The 15,091-nt window shown below is 41.3% G+C and overlaps 1 protein-coding gene across 2 annotated transcripts in view; it reads right to left on the reverse strand.

Annotated features, from left to right (window-relative positions):
* Window positions 1-11,252: 11,252 nt before the first annotated feature.
* CHAF1A (chromatin assembly factor 1 subunit A) overlaps window positions 11,253-15,091 on the reverse strand; it is a 61,614-nt gene continuing 57,775 nt past the window's right edge. For both annotated transcript variants that reach the window (XM_069086797.1, XM_069086798.1), the window contains exon 15: window positions 11,253-11,795. In XM_069086797.1, the coding sequence (XP_068942898.1) occupies window positions 11,692-11,795 (104 nt within the window). In that variant the 3' untranslated portion in view covers window positions 11,253-11,691. The remainder of the gene's footprint in view (window positions 11,796-15,091) is intronic.

The raw sequence follows: 15,091 nt of genomic DNA on the forward strand, positions 1-15,091 counted from the left end.
TTTGTGGACACCAGATGGATAGACTTAGGGATGTGTTCTCTGATTTGGGATGAAAAACCAACTTCAATTTTCATAGGAAAAACAGTTCCAATAAGAATGTGACTTTCCCCAATTAGTGAAATCAAGTAACCAAGGAGTCGCATTTATAGAGCTTATGACGGTTTGCAGAACACTCTTTCTTACAACCTGGTGAAGTAGAAGAATACAGGCATTATTAACCTCATGATAATGTTCAGTGTGTGATTCGACTGCTCCTGTGGCAAGAGGGAGTGTCCAGGTGGGAGCTGAAAAATGGTCTCCTGTCTCTCTCTAGTCTTCGGAGAAAGAGTGAATCCACAGAAATGAAAAAGCAAACTTCACCCCCCCTTAAGTGCCAGTACTTAAAAAAAAAACCTAATCATTTGAAATAAGATTTATTCTTCAGCTGGGTTATGCTCTTCTGTGTTTTACCCAACAGAATGCTGAACACAATTGAAACTTTTCTTGATGACTCAGGGCCTTTGATGAACTCTCTTGGAGCAGATGGGTTAAATTTTTTTTGCTTCATTAGGAACAACTGATGTCTATCAGAGGTAGATTCCCTCAACGTAAGGAAAAATTGGGGCATGTAGGTGGTGCAGTAAATACAGCACCGGCCCTGGAGTCAGGAGGACCCGAGTTCAAATCTGGTCTCAGACACAACACACACCTACCCACAAAAATTAGCTGTGTGACCTTGGGCAAGTCACTTAACCCCAACTGCCCTCCCCCCAAAAGCAAAAAATATATATATATAATGTAAGGGAAAATTCCCTAATAATCAGAGTAGAATGGGTTTCTTCAATCAGTAATGAGCATTCATTTGCAGGAATTTTCAAGGGCTTGGGATGATCCGTTAAGTTACAAATTCTGGCATGCACCAGAAAAAGTATGGGTCCAACAAGAAGATAGGCCATCATCAGAATGACTTCAGAGGCTGTCTGGTCTAGCTTGTGCCCTGAATGATCATTTCCTCTACAGCATCACTGACAGAGTGCTCATCCTACCTCAGCTTTGAGGAGTCCAGCAAGGGGAACTTACTACTCAAACCAGTTTGTTTCAGTTTCTGGAATGCTCTGATAGGAAGTTTTCTTCCATCAAGCCTAAGATTGCCTCCCTGGAACTTCTATCCAGTGTTATTTCTGCCCTTAACCGTAGAACAAGCCTAATCCTTACTCTCCCACTTGTTCAGTTGTGTCCAACTCTTTGTGACCCCGTTTGGGGTTTTCATGACAGAGATAATGGAGTGTTTTGCCATTTCCTTCTCCAGTTCATTTTGAGGAACTGAGGCAAACAAAGTTAAGTGACTTGCCCAGAGTCACGCAGCTAGTAAGTGTCTGAGGCCAGGTTTGAACTCAGGGAGATGAGTCTTCCAGATTTCAGGTACAGCTATCCAATGTGCCACCTAGCTGCCATTTGACAGCCCTTTAAACACTTGAAGACAGCTATTGTGTTCCCTGCCCCCAGCCTTCTTTTCATCAGACCAAATACCCCCAGTTCCTTCAACCCATCTGAATAAGGTATGCTTTCCAAGTCTTCCATCATCCTCGAAGCCCTCTTCTACAAGGATTCCAGCTTGTCAATGTCCTTTCATAGCACTCTGGTTGGACTGGGACAGCATAGTGAAGCAATCACCACCAATGGTTGACATCACCCCTGACTTGCATTGAACTTGCAACCCACTAAAATCCTGGAGTTTTTTGTTTGTTTTTCACAATGTCGTCACATGTCCCCTCTATTCTGTATCTGTGAAGCTGAGTTTTAACCCCAGAGTAGAGTTTTATCTTAAAAGATTTAGCCCATCATTCCAGCTTTGGCTTCTATTCTTTGTGCTCAATAATTTTTATCATCTGCAAATGTTGTCAGCATACTATCATTCATGTCTGATTAAAAATGCAAAATGAGGGCCCAACCACAGGCTGCTGTAACCCTCTAAAGACTTCCTTCCTTGCTGACATTAACCCAATGATGAGCTTAGTCACTATTGAAATCTAAGTACACTATTTTTATGGCATTCATCTGATCTACTAGTTGAGTTTCTTTGAAAAGGGAAAAATGAAGTTAGTTGGGCATGGCTGTCAAGCTTGCCTTTCCCTCCGACATTTTCAAGATGGTTCAGAGTGGCTTGGCCATCACATCTGCCAGTCATTTTCCAGGCCTACTGACTTGAACTTTTCAAGAGCTCATCACACTCTTACTTTAGGTTTCCATTCTTAATATTTTTACAGAACCGTGCCATTTGCTTAATGTACCCTCAGTTATCCACCCCTCACTTGCATTTCCTTTTTTTTTGTATCTGAGTTCAAGTTGCCCATGCAGCCACATTGTCTTCTTTTAGACAGCTCTCTCTCCATCCAAATTATTGGTTTTCAGAATTCCATGCTTGAGAGCTTTCCACCCCTTTTGTGCTGACTTTCCCTATAGTCTGTATAGGTGTAGGCCACGGGAGCCTACGTGCCCTTTCTCTGAATCCTATGACACCTTCCACTCCTACTCACATGCTTCTAAGTGGTTGGAGTTGACTCAACTGACTGGGTGCACTACAGATTTGTTACTTCCTCTCAAATGAGCTCTCAGCACAGCCAACACCTAATTGATTTAACTGATTTACTCCCTAATCAATAGTCTATCCCAATCTACACAGGGGTTCTTCCAAATTATTCCCCTACTCAAGCTTTCCCTTCTGTCCCCTTCTCCTATTCCAGTCTAGACAACTGGCATTTATTTATTAAGCATTTTACTGTGCAACCAAGCATGGTGTTAAGTGCTAGGAATATAAATAAAAGCACAAAAAAAAATCCCTGACCTCAAGCATGCATTCTAATGAAGGAAGACAACATGTAAAAAGAATCTGAAAGAGGGGAGGGGGAACTGGAAAATGATGAGAGCATGGTGAAGAAGTCCTGAGAGTCAGAAGCACAACCAAGGAGTAAACATGGTTGGCCTGGACATTTCTTTAAAATGGAGGTCCCAGGACAGGGACAGAGGAAGAAGGTCCAAGGAAGAGAGGAATTGCCACTTTTGCACTGCTGGACCTTGCTTCTACTTAACTGAAAACCAATTCACCATGAGCCCCCTCTTCATCTCAAAACTTTTCCAACCATCTCTCATCCTCTCCTCCTTTACTCCAATGTGATGAAGAGATGACCCTTCTCGCCAAGTCCAGTTCCTTTATACGTACCCTTGATTCCATCCATCCCCCCTCCCTCTGGGCTTCTGCTGATTTCCCCCACCATCATTCTCCCTCTAATCTTTGTTCAGTCATTTTTCGTTACGCCTGACTCTTGATGATTCCATTTGGGGTTTTCTTGGCAAAGATACGAGAACAGTTGGCCATTTCCTTCTTCAGTCCATCTTACAGATGAGGAACTGAAGTAAACATGTTAAGTCACTTGCCCAGGGTCACACAGCTAGTAAGTGTCAGAGGCAAGTGTTTCCTCATCTGTAAAATGAGATGGAGAAGTAAATGGTAAAACTACTTCAGTATCTTTGCCAAGAAACCCCAAATGGGGTCACCAAGAGTAGGACACGACTGACTGACTAAATAATAACATGCACTTAATAAATGCTTGTTGATTAACAGCTAAAGAAGAAAAATAGACCACCCACTTCCTCCTGCTTTCCTCTTCTCTTCTCAGCTCTTTGTAGTTTGTCTTTTGCCTTTAGACCTCAACTGAAACTAGTCCCTCCAAAGTCACCAATGAACTTAGCTGCCAAATGCAATGGCTTTTTCTGAGCCTCTGTCCTTTGTGAGTTTCCCACAACATCTGACACTCACTGTTAATGCCCTCTCGTGGATTCTCTCTTCTTTGCATCTTCATGATGCTGTATGGTCTTGGTGGCTAAGGATTCCTTCTAAATTTGTACCACAAGGCTCTCTTCTGAGCTACCCTCTCATATCATTTTATACTCTTTCACTTACTGGCCTAATCAGCTCCCATGAATTTAATTATGCTCTCTAACGCTAATGACTCCCCAGTTTCTATATCCAGCCCTAGTCTCTTGCCTGTGGATCTGCCACCCAGCTCCAAATGCCTGTCTGACATTTCAAACTGAAACTCAGACTCATTATGTGCAAAACAGTACTCATTATCTTCCTGCAAAGTCCATCTATCTCCCAAACTTCTCTATTTCTGTAGTCAAACAGTATTTATCAAGCACCTACGTGCCAGGCACTGTGCCAAATGTGGGAAATGCAAAAAGTAGCCCCTGCCCTCGAGGGAGACAAAGCAGACAAATATGTACAAATGAGCAACGTACAGGATAAGCAGGAAATAACAACAGAGGGAAGGAACTGGAATTAAAAAGGACTAAGAAAGGCTTCTGGTCGTCTAAGATCAAACATTACTCCTCTAGCCACTGACCTTGACGTTTCTCACATGACAGATCCCATCACCGGGTCTTTGTACTGGCCATTCCCCATCCCTGGTATTCCTTCCTTACCTCTGCCTCTCAGAATCCCTTGTTTCTTTCAAAACTCAAGGGGAGGGGCGGCTAGGTGGCACAGTGAATAGAGCATCGGCCCTGGAGTCAGGACGACCTGAGTTCAAATCCGACCTCAGACACTTAATACTTATTAGCTGTGTGACCTTGGGCAAGTCACTTAACCCCAAATTGCCCTGCCTTCCCCCCTCAAAAAAAAAAAAACTCAAGGTACATCTTCTACCTGAAGCCTTTCTGGATCCTCCCCCACAATATTCGTGCTCTCCCATGAAATTACCATGCATTTATTTTGTACATGCTTATACATGTCCATGTCTCCTATGGCATATGTAATTTTCTTGTGTGGGCAGTGCCTAACTTTGTATGCCCAGCATCAAGCACAAAGCTTGGCACATCGCGGTTGCTTAATAACGGTTTGATTGACTGACAGACTCTCTATCACAGATCTGATGATAGAGTGATCCCTTGCCTCCATGATGTCTTCTGTTCCCACTTAAGTAATCAACTTCCTCCTTGATGCTCAGAACCAGGTCCAGAACAGTGGTCCCCCTTGTCATTTCTCCCATCTTTTGAAGGATATAATTACTAAAACAAAAGTACGCATTGATAAGCTGCACTTCTGTCACAGAGAGCTACGGCACACACCTGGGAAAGTCCAAGATACCCTATTACTAAAGCAGTGTGCTTCTCTGCCATGTTTATTATGACTGTTGGCCTCACTAATGCCTGATCTGTTTCTTCCTAAGTTCTAGGCACTATGCCAAATACTACTGAAAATACTGCTTTTTAACTCTCTACATTGATTCTTACCCAAATGCTGTCCACCACACTAAGTGCTAGCTCCTGGATTTCTTCACGTAAGACTTTTTTTTTTTTTGGAGGGGGGAAGGCAAGGCAATTGGGATTCAAGTGACACTTTCAGCTAGTAAGTGTCAAGTATCTGATGTCACATTTGAACTCAAGTCTTCCTGACTCCAGGGCCAGTGCTCTATTCACTGCACCACCTAGCTGCCCCAAGACTCTCTTCTTAATACCCAATACCATTTAGTCATGTGGGCAGCTGGGTGGCACAGAAGTCAGGAAGAAACTTTTTTTTAAACAAATTCATATTTGCCTTGGACACTGGAAGAAACATTCATATTTGACCTTGGACATTTGCTTACTAGCTGTGTGACGCTGGGCAAATCATTTAATCTCTTTATGCCTCAGTTTCCCCATCTATAAAATGGGGCTAATAATAGCACCTACCTGTCAGGGTTTTATGAGGACAAAATATCTATAAAGTGCCTTGCAAACTTTAAAATAGTATACAAATACTAGCTATTATTTCATCTACCCTCTTCCATGAATAAGACCAATACTTCAGTCATATTTCAATGAGGAGTCTCATTCTATAATATCTTTTATTGTTGTTGATGTCAGGAAGATGAGACTTCCTGACTTCAGGCCAAATACTCTATCTACTACACCACCTAGTTATCCTATAATGTCAATGATCTAATTAGAAAAACTCATCACCAGATGGCTGGCTACCAGGTAATGATTTCTTTTTTTAGGGAGGGACCTCTGCAAATCACAAGAACATCCCACTCAGGTACAAAGGAACTGTGTGACAGTCGGAGAACAGAGGAAAGTTATTTTTTTTACATTAGTAAAAATAACAAATCCTGTATTTTGTTATAGTAAAGCCCTGAAGGGTTGTTGAAATTTGTAGGGCTAGTATGATTCTACCCTAAAAAGACTCCAAGATTGTTTTTTACAGCTCTCATCCAGACCTCTCTCAATTTCTTCTGTCATTTTCTTGGTTGTTTTAGTTAACGTGACCTTTAGTGTTACCTTATTTTCCACTGTCTAGGTAAAGGCAGCATCTCCAGTTGCTTAAAGGTCCTTTCTACTTGCTTCTAAGATTTCGGCTGTAGTGGAGATCAGTTGTCTCCCAACTTTTATCATGCATCCCTATCAGTAAAATCTCTACATACCAATATTTATTTGTAACTTACACTATAATTATAATGTACTAACTTACAAAGACAAAAAATAGAAAAAGGATGTGAGAAAGATGAAATTATATTTTGAAAATAAATTGTACCAAAAAATCCTTTTGCTCCCACTAAATGTTACTAATAATGATATTCTAGAAAGCAATATAATTGAATATATTCTATTTCTTAATTTTTTGGTTTAACACTTTGATATAGCAATTCAGAGATCTGGTTCCAAGCACAGTTTATTTTAATAAATCTTTAACAGCTTGTCATTGTTGGAAAAAAGACACTTCACACAAAGATACTTAAATCCAGATGGATTAAGTGCATTGCTGGCTAAGTACGCTCATTTTTTAATCCTATTCACCAATTATGAAAAAATTTTTGTTGAAATTTGGCTAGTAAATTTCTATATTACCTAATGTCAACCAGTCATTCCAGCAAACTAATTGGAAGGTGTTCCAATTTTATATTTGTAACAAATGGTTTCAAAACTCAGTAAAATAACATTCCGTTTTTAAAGTGCACAGATGTGTAAGTTTTTATAAGTGACATGTGTTTACATCATTTTCAGCAACTCAAGAGAGGAAAGAGTGAACATCTGTAGAGGAAAAGTGGTCAATAGTGTCAAATGTTTCAGAGGAGTTAAGAAGGATGAAGACTGAGAACAGGCTACCAGACTTGGCAATTAAAAGATCACTGGTAACTTTGAAAAGAGCAATTTTTTTTGTTGAGCAAAAGTCTCAAATTGGTTGAGACTAGAAGAATGGTATTTCCCTCAGAGACAGAGAATTTCAGAAAAGGGCGGAGGAAAAAGACGATATAATTATATTTGTAAAAGACATAACAACTCACCCTTGGCTGCTCACCCTGGGCTACTTTTTCCCATCAAAAATCATGGGTGGTGTGTGTGTGTGTGTGTGTGTGTGTGTGTGTCTGTTTTCATGTGGTGCATAAGTCCTGGCTTTCTAGCCACTTCCCAAGACTGCTAAGGGGCCCCATAGCACACAATGTGCCAGCACAGCAGCTCTGGGTATCTGTGCTACAGTCAGGCTATCACAGCTGGCACTGCCTGGATGCCTATTACAGCCACCTAGGGTGAGAGGAGGTGGTGGGGGAGTGTCGAGCTATAATGAGGCGGGGGTGGTACAGCTGTGCTGGTAGGATGTAATCCTCTCACCATCCAGTTGGCTGACCACATATCCCATGGGGTCATGCCTTGGAAGCACTTTGGAGATCATTGTCCTAGATGGTTGAGGCTACCATTAAGTTTATGTTGGTACTAAGTTGAATTTATCCAGCAAACTGAGAGCGCTATATCCTTTCACATCATCATGACTGCCCTGGGAAGGCAACAAATATCACGTCCATTTTACAAGAGTAGAAAACGAGACACCCAGTACTTTGATATACTGCCTTTAGATTAAGGTCACTGTCAGGACTTCCTAGACCATCTTTAGTCTTATATACACAAAACCTTGTGGATATTCAGTTAAAAGAAGGGAATAAGTATTTACATAGCACCTACTTATGTGCCGGGCACCGTACTAACCACAACATTATGTCTAATATCACTATCACTAATCACAAATATTATGTCATTTGACCCTCACAACAACCATGACTAACCCTGGGTCACGTAGCTGGTAAGCACCTGAGGACACATTTGAACTCCAGTCTTCCTGAATCCAGACTGAGAAGGAAACATTAGCAGGCTTTTGCAAACAAGTCAATAACAAACCGCGTCTTTAGTTATAGCATTGACGGCGTGCCAGAGGCGTGAAGGCATGCTACTATGGGAATGTCTGGGAGTAAAACCAAATGGGAATGTGCTGGATGCAGATGCTCCAGATGTTAGTTTGTGAGTTACACTGGGATGACTGCACCTAGCCCCAGAAAACTGAACTGGCTTCTCCTTGGAGATCCACCATCAACTCAAGGGCTGGTCTGGATTAACTATCCACATGTGAAAAAAAAAAACATGAATGCTTATACTTAACCCCAACTGCCCTCCAAAAAGCAAAAAAAAAAAATGCTTACCACTCACACCAGTCTATGCAGTTGGTTGACAACACACAGAGCCATCTCACAACTATGTTTCCATCTTACACAAACATTGACAATGACCACTATGCTGAACTGCCTATGGGAAGCCACAGTGTTTTCAATGACCCCAAGCTTTTCCCTGAAACAAAGGTCCGTCTTTAACAATATTCCTCTGGTGATGCTGGATGGTTGCTGGTTATGGAATACCAAGGACTCTGAAGAAATAAACCAGAGGGTGATTCAAAGGTGAATAGCATATTATATCATGTTAGCTAACAGAATTGTGCAGAAGAAATAGCAAAAGGCTGTCAGATGTATGTCCAGAAAAACAATGGGCCAATGACGTAGTGAAACTGAGGAGGAATAACTAATGGACTGCCTGCATACGTCATTAATATTCACACACTACTATTCAGATATCCAGAAAAAAATCCTCTAGCAAATTAGGGGGTCCCCTATGGTAGATCTATAGGAAGACAGAGAAAAGAGTTATATAGGATGGAAAGGCATGAATGGATCACAGGACTGGAATTTAGAGCTGGAAGGGGCCTCCGAAACCAACTAGTCCAACTCTCTCATCTTACAGATGTTGCAGCCAAGGACCAGAGAGGTTAAGTGATTTCTCCAGGTCACACAGGCAATAAGAGAAGTGGGCCAGTTTGTGATCTGCACGGTTAGAAGGAATATCTCCAGGGGTAGGGAACCTGTGGCCTCCAGGTCATGTGTGGCCCACTAGGTCCTCAAGTGCAGCCCTTTGATTGAATCCAAACTTCACAGAAGAAATCCCTCGAAAAAGGGCTTGTTCTGTAAAACTTGGACTCAGTCGAAATGGTGCATCCGAGGACCTAGAAGGTCACATGTGGCCTGGAGGGCACAGTTCCCCATCCCTGACCTACACTAATAGGATCATAAATTAATCAAAGTATGGAAATATATGTCTCTCGTTGCCCATTTTCTTATCTAAAAGAAGAGAATACTACTGCTTGCCCTATTTACCTCATGGAGTTATTAGGAAAATAAAATAGGAATGCTTCAAGTTTCACAAAAATTGCAGAAATACAGCAAGAACCTTCTAACAGGAACAGCTATGCTGTTATGGTTGGTAAGAGGCTTTGCACAGACTATCATTTCATTTTTTCCTCACCACACCCCTGTGAGGTGGCTGATATGTCTCTCTCCATTTCACAGAAAATATAAGGGAGGATTTTCACAGGGTCACACAGCGACTCCGTGTCTGAGAAAGGCTTCAACCCCAGCTCTTTGGCCTTCAGTCTGCAGCTATGTGCCACCCTGCTTCACAGTGTGAGCAACAGCCAGTCCTTCCCAACCTATTTCTGCTAAACTGTGGTGGATTTGTTTCTCTACTCATTGTACTATCTCTATTGAAATTCACAGCCCCACTGAGAACCCTAATGAGTACTGATTAAATTCTTGGGTGAAGTGTCACCTTCTTTCCAGGCTTCTCACTATTAAATCTAAGTCTCACAGTCAAATTGAGAATTTATCTGGGTGATAGATGAGAAGTATCCCAAGGAAAATGATGCTTCAATGAACAAATTCTCCATAGGTTCTTTTACAAACATCACTGATGGACACGGGCCTAAAGGAAAAGTCTGGTAACCAGCCTTTCTGGCTCGGTGAGGAAGAGATCACAGGAATTGCCCTTTCTACAGCTTCTGCACATTTCCCAAGCACTTTCTTCACAAGCATTCTCTAAGGCAGGCAGTGTAACTACTATTAGCCCCAGTTTACAGAGAAGAAAACCAAGTTTCAGAGAGATGAAATGACCTGCTTTAAAGATCACACAACTTGTAATGGTAAATTTGGGATCTCTACCTTAACTGTGCAGGAAACTGGGGGTGTGGAAACAGGAGGGGCTTTCTGGCAATTTCCACACATCTTTAAAACCAGAGCAGACTGCTTTCCCTACCATAATAGCTGACATTTGAGTTTTTTAACTATGTGAGGCAGTATGAGCATTATCCCCATTAACAAATACAGAGGTAGTGTGGTCTAGAGGACAGAGAGCAGACCTGGGAGCCAGGAAGAACTGAGTTCAAGTCATTTGCCATGTCCCTGGCTGTGCCACCCTGGGCACATACAGGCCGTGCTCCCAGACTACAAGATGCAGAGAAGGTACAGTTATAGGCCAGTCCCTAATGCTCAGAGATCCAGAGCCTTGCCCAGGGTCACAGAGGAAGTCACCACACCAGGGCCTGCATCCTAGTGTCTGGCTAAATCCAGAGCTACTTTCATTACCTACCCCACCGGTGTGGCTCCTGTCTCACACTTCCTGCATAGCTAAATCTTGCCTTTCCAACTACACTGCACACTTCTTGATTATATACAAGTGTTGGGGAGGGAAAAGGAAACTGGAATAGGTGTGCAGTCCCAGTTTCTCAAAACTGCTGTGAGCACCTGAGATCCCTTTCTCTCTCTGGGTCAGTTATCCCAATCATTCCTGGCCACCCAAGGACTATGAGGGATTTATGTGCAAATACCTGACATCTGTGCAACATGCATACTTTACCCAAAGCTGCCAAATTCATCTTCTTTTTTTCTCAAGTCCTAAAGCACCCTGAACAAAGCTAGGACAATGATAAACATTCAAGAGTTTTTTTTAACTAATCAGCAAAAATTAAGCTGACATGCCAAACCAAAGACAACAGAGGTAGTAGAGTGTGTTTTTGTTAATGCCTATTAAGCTTATAATTCTTAAAAAATTAAATAAAAAAGAGGAGAAAGAGACCAAGTCAGGGCTACAGAATAAAAATTTATACATTTCCACCATTATATTCAGAAGCCCATATTAAACACAATTATAAAAAGTCCTTGACAAGGGGCTTTAAGCTACTGGGGTTTTCAGGACATTTACAATCCAGTAACACAGCCTTCTGTGGCTGGAGAGGAGAACGAGTTATTTCTCATACAAAACATCAAATTTCAATAATGCTTTATTAAAGACAGATTAATATGCAGTTTGGTTTGCGTGTGTTTTTTTTGTTTTTGTTTTTACAATTATCAAAGAACTAATCATTCTATATAAACTTTCAAACCTCCAAAAGGGTTGTGAAGGAGGACAAAGTGCTGTCTTCTCTTTACAAAAGAAATGGGAAGATTTTCAAGTATCTGATACACATTTTAAAATTGTCTAAAGAATTCTACATACATACATTATGGGATTAGTAAGTTTATGTTCTTAAGTTCCGTTAGATGGCCTGACAGGCTGGGGGTCCTCGCTGGGTTCCGTTTCCATTGCACCATCATCAAACTTAGAATCAAGTCCACATGGAGATTTAGCCTCTGGAAAAGAAGAGTAAGGTCTCTTTAAATTGGATTTCTATCACTTTCAGATGGCAAAGCAGCTACCAATACTCTCCATCAAGCTGAAGAGCAAAGAGAAGACCCACCGTTCTCATACCAGATTTGAAGAGATCCCTTGAAAAATGTAAACAGTATACTCTACCTTTAATTATTGCCCCATTACACTCTGATAATTACTGATATGCAGTAATGGGGCTGTCCATGCCCCTGGCAAGATTAGTTTCCTGCTTTAAGAATGGTAACTATATTGTCCTGTCTCCACCTATTTCTGCCTCAGATTAGTTTCTGTTTGGTCCTCCTGGTCCTGACACTTGCTAAGTGACCAACAGCTTGCTGACATCCACAGCCTGGGTATGAAGAAAATAAAGGCAGATCAGCCAAGTTGCAGCTTATTTTGGGGTCATTGTCTATGCTGAAAGTCATAGCATAACACAGAAATGTAATATTGATTAAGTTTTTTTTTTTCAAATCAAATGCTTTATTAACTTCTGTTTTACATCATTCATTTCCACCAGACTTTGGGTTACAAAATTTCTCCCCGTTTTTCCCCTACCCACCGCCCCAAAATAGCAGGTATCCCACAGGATACCCCCTCCTCCAATCTGCTCTCTCCCATAAATATTGAAGTTTTTGAGCTCCTCATAAAAATACAGATTTATTTACTAGGTTTTATGATATTGTGTTACTTGTTCTTTACAAACTGTGGGGAAAATAAGTACCTGACACCACAAAGATACTAAGTGGCAGAACCAGATAAATGCCTTTCAGGCCAGGCCAAAGCCCTCATTGCTGGTCTGGTACTGCTCTAGCTCCAGTCCACACAGCCAATGCCACAAAACAGACTAGGACAGCCAGGCAAGCCTTTCCATACCATGCCAGGGGGGGGGGCTGCACATCAAATGAGGTCATAATTGTAAAGAACTTAGCACAGTGCCTGGCACACAGCAGGTGCTCTATAAATGCTTTTTTCTTTCCCTCTCCCCTGCTTCATGCAGGCATATCTTGTGAATCCAATTATATTTCAGAGACTGCTGGTTATGTTAGAGTTTAACATGAGAAAAAGAAATAATTAAGTCCAAATAAGTGACTGGAAATAAGGCAGCTAAGCATCCTGAATAACTTTTAAAATGCCTAATGTTATCAGCATTATTAATAATTATTATTATTATTGTTAGGTTCTGCTGTTAAATAATTACTCCTTTTTACACTCCTTCCTCAGAAGCCTTCATTCAACATCTCACCTGGCATGAAGGTTTTCAAAGACTCTGATACAGATCATAAACTCAAGTCGCTTCTACCAAGGCGGAGAGGTCATGAGTAGGGACTAGTGGTGAAGCAAATATGCTGCTCCAGGTGCAACCAAGAGGCTGGCACTAGGTAATGAATTCCCTGGTCAAGCCCACCCATAAAACAAAAAGAAACAGAGCAGAGTTCCATTCTGTGCTGCCCCCTTCCATCTCTGTAGTGACCATGGTAGAGTAGTGGAAAGGAAACAAACAATCAGGTTTTACACACTTAAGACATAAATTTAACTGCTGGTTCTTTTTTGATCTGGTTCACTGGTGAGAAAACTCCGATCATCAATACAGATCCAGCAATTGTTCTGAAAATGTAGGGTCAGAGTTAGCTGGATACTGACTGAACATGGTTACATACTCAGGATATATCAGGGGCAGAATTTGAACCCAGGTTTCTCTGCCTATAAATGTTGTTCTCTCTCTTGACTAGTCTCACACTACATCTCTGCAACTTAAGATTTCTGTCTAATGACCAATGAACTTATATTACATCTACTGGAAAAAGTGAACCAGAGCCACACTCTTTTTTTTTTTAAAGAAAAGGCCCCCAGGGCACTGGATAAACATGGATAACAATGGTGCAGGATGACATATGGCTAGGTGGCAACTGGCACCAGAGAAGAAAGATCAAAATTCCCCCAAACAAGTAATGTCACTCAAGAGTATTCCACCAATTAGAAGTGGCTACATTAACACTATATTTCTTTTATGAAGAAGAGAGTAAGAGCTCAGGCCACAAAAAGAAAAAAAAATGTTTTTAAAGAGAAATAATAAGGGCAGAATCAACATGGCAGAGAGAGGCCAGGAAACTGTCTGAGCTCTCCCCAGTTTCCCTCAGAAACAACATTAAATCAAACCTCTAAAAGAATTCTGGAGTGACAGAATCCACCAAATGATAGAATGAAACACTTTTCCAGTGTAAGATAACTTAGAAGGACTTCAGGAAAGGTCTGTCTCACTTGGGTGAAAGGGGAGCACAGCACAGCACAAGCAGCGTTTGGGCAAGCCAGCAGGAGGCTCTCAGCATAGCACACATCAGCAACCAAGGCCTTGCAGTCCTGGCATCATAGTAGGCAAGCTTTAAGTCTCTGGTTCCAGCACAGTAGTCAAACTGCCAGCCCTGGAACCCAGGGCACAACAAGCACAACTAGGTGAGACCACCATAGCTCACTAAGTAAACCACCAGCCCCAGAGGCCCAAGCATCAAAAGCCAGTGACTAGGACGTTGGCCTCCAGTGCACAAAGTTTGGGACAATGGCCCCATTAACTTCTTTAAATGAACAAAAAACCATAAAAAGCTACTATGGCAACAAAATACAAACTCAGAAGCTGACAACAATGTCAAAATGCCTACATGTGAAGGGGAATATGAATTAGTCTCAAGTCCAAAAAGTTCTCTTGGAAGAGGCTCAAAAAGTATTTTAAAAATCAAGTAAGAAAGGTAGAAGAAAAATTGGAAAAAGAGAATTACATAAGGGAATTATTAAAAAAAGAGTCAACAGCTTGGAAAAGGAAGCACAAAGATTAACCAAATTAACTCCTTAGAAAACAGAATTGGCCAAATGGAAAAGGAGGTACAAAAGTTAACTGAAGAAAATAATTCCTTAAAAATAAGAATTGATGGGTGGCTAGATGGCACAGTGAATAGAGCACTGGCCCTGGAGTCAGAAGGACCTGAGTTCAAATCCCACCTCAGACACTTGACATTTACTAGCTGTGTGACCTTGGGCAAGTCCCTTAACCCCAACTGCCTTCTCCTCCAAAAAAAAATTTAGAAGTGGTCAAGTAGAAGCTAATGACTCTATGAGATATCACAAATTAGTAATCAAGAATCAAGTTAAAAAAAAAAAGGATTGTATAGGGAAAAGAGTAAAGGTAGAAGCAGAATGAGGTAAATTGTATCACAAGAGGCATGAAAAACCTATTACAGTAGAGGGAGAGGGAGGAGTGAGCATTGTTTAAACCTTAATCTCATCA

This window comes from Petaurus breviceps, unplaced genomic scaffold, assembly GCF_028583685.1.
Source record: "Petaurus breviceps papuanus isolate PSGF00001 unplaced genomic scaffold, PetGlider_PUasm1.0 180, whole genome shotgun sequence".
In the NCBI taxonomy this organism is placed as follows: Eukaryota; Metazoa; Chordata; class Mammalia; order Diprotodontia; family Petauridae; genus Petaurus; species Petaurus breviceps.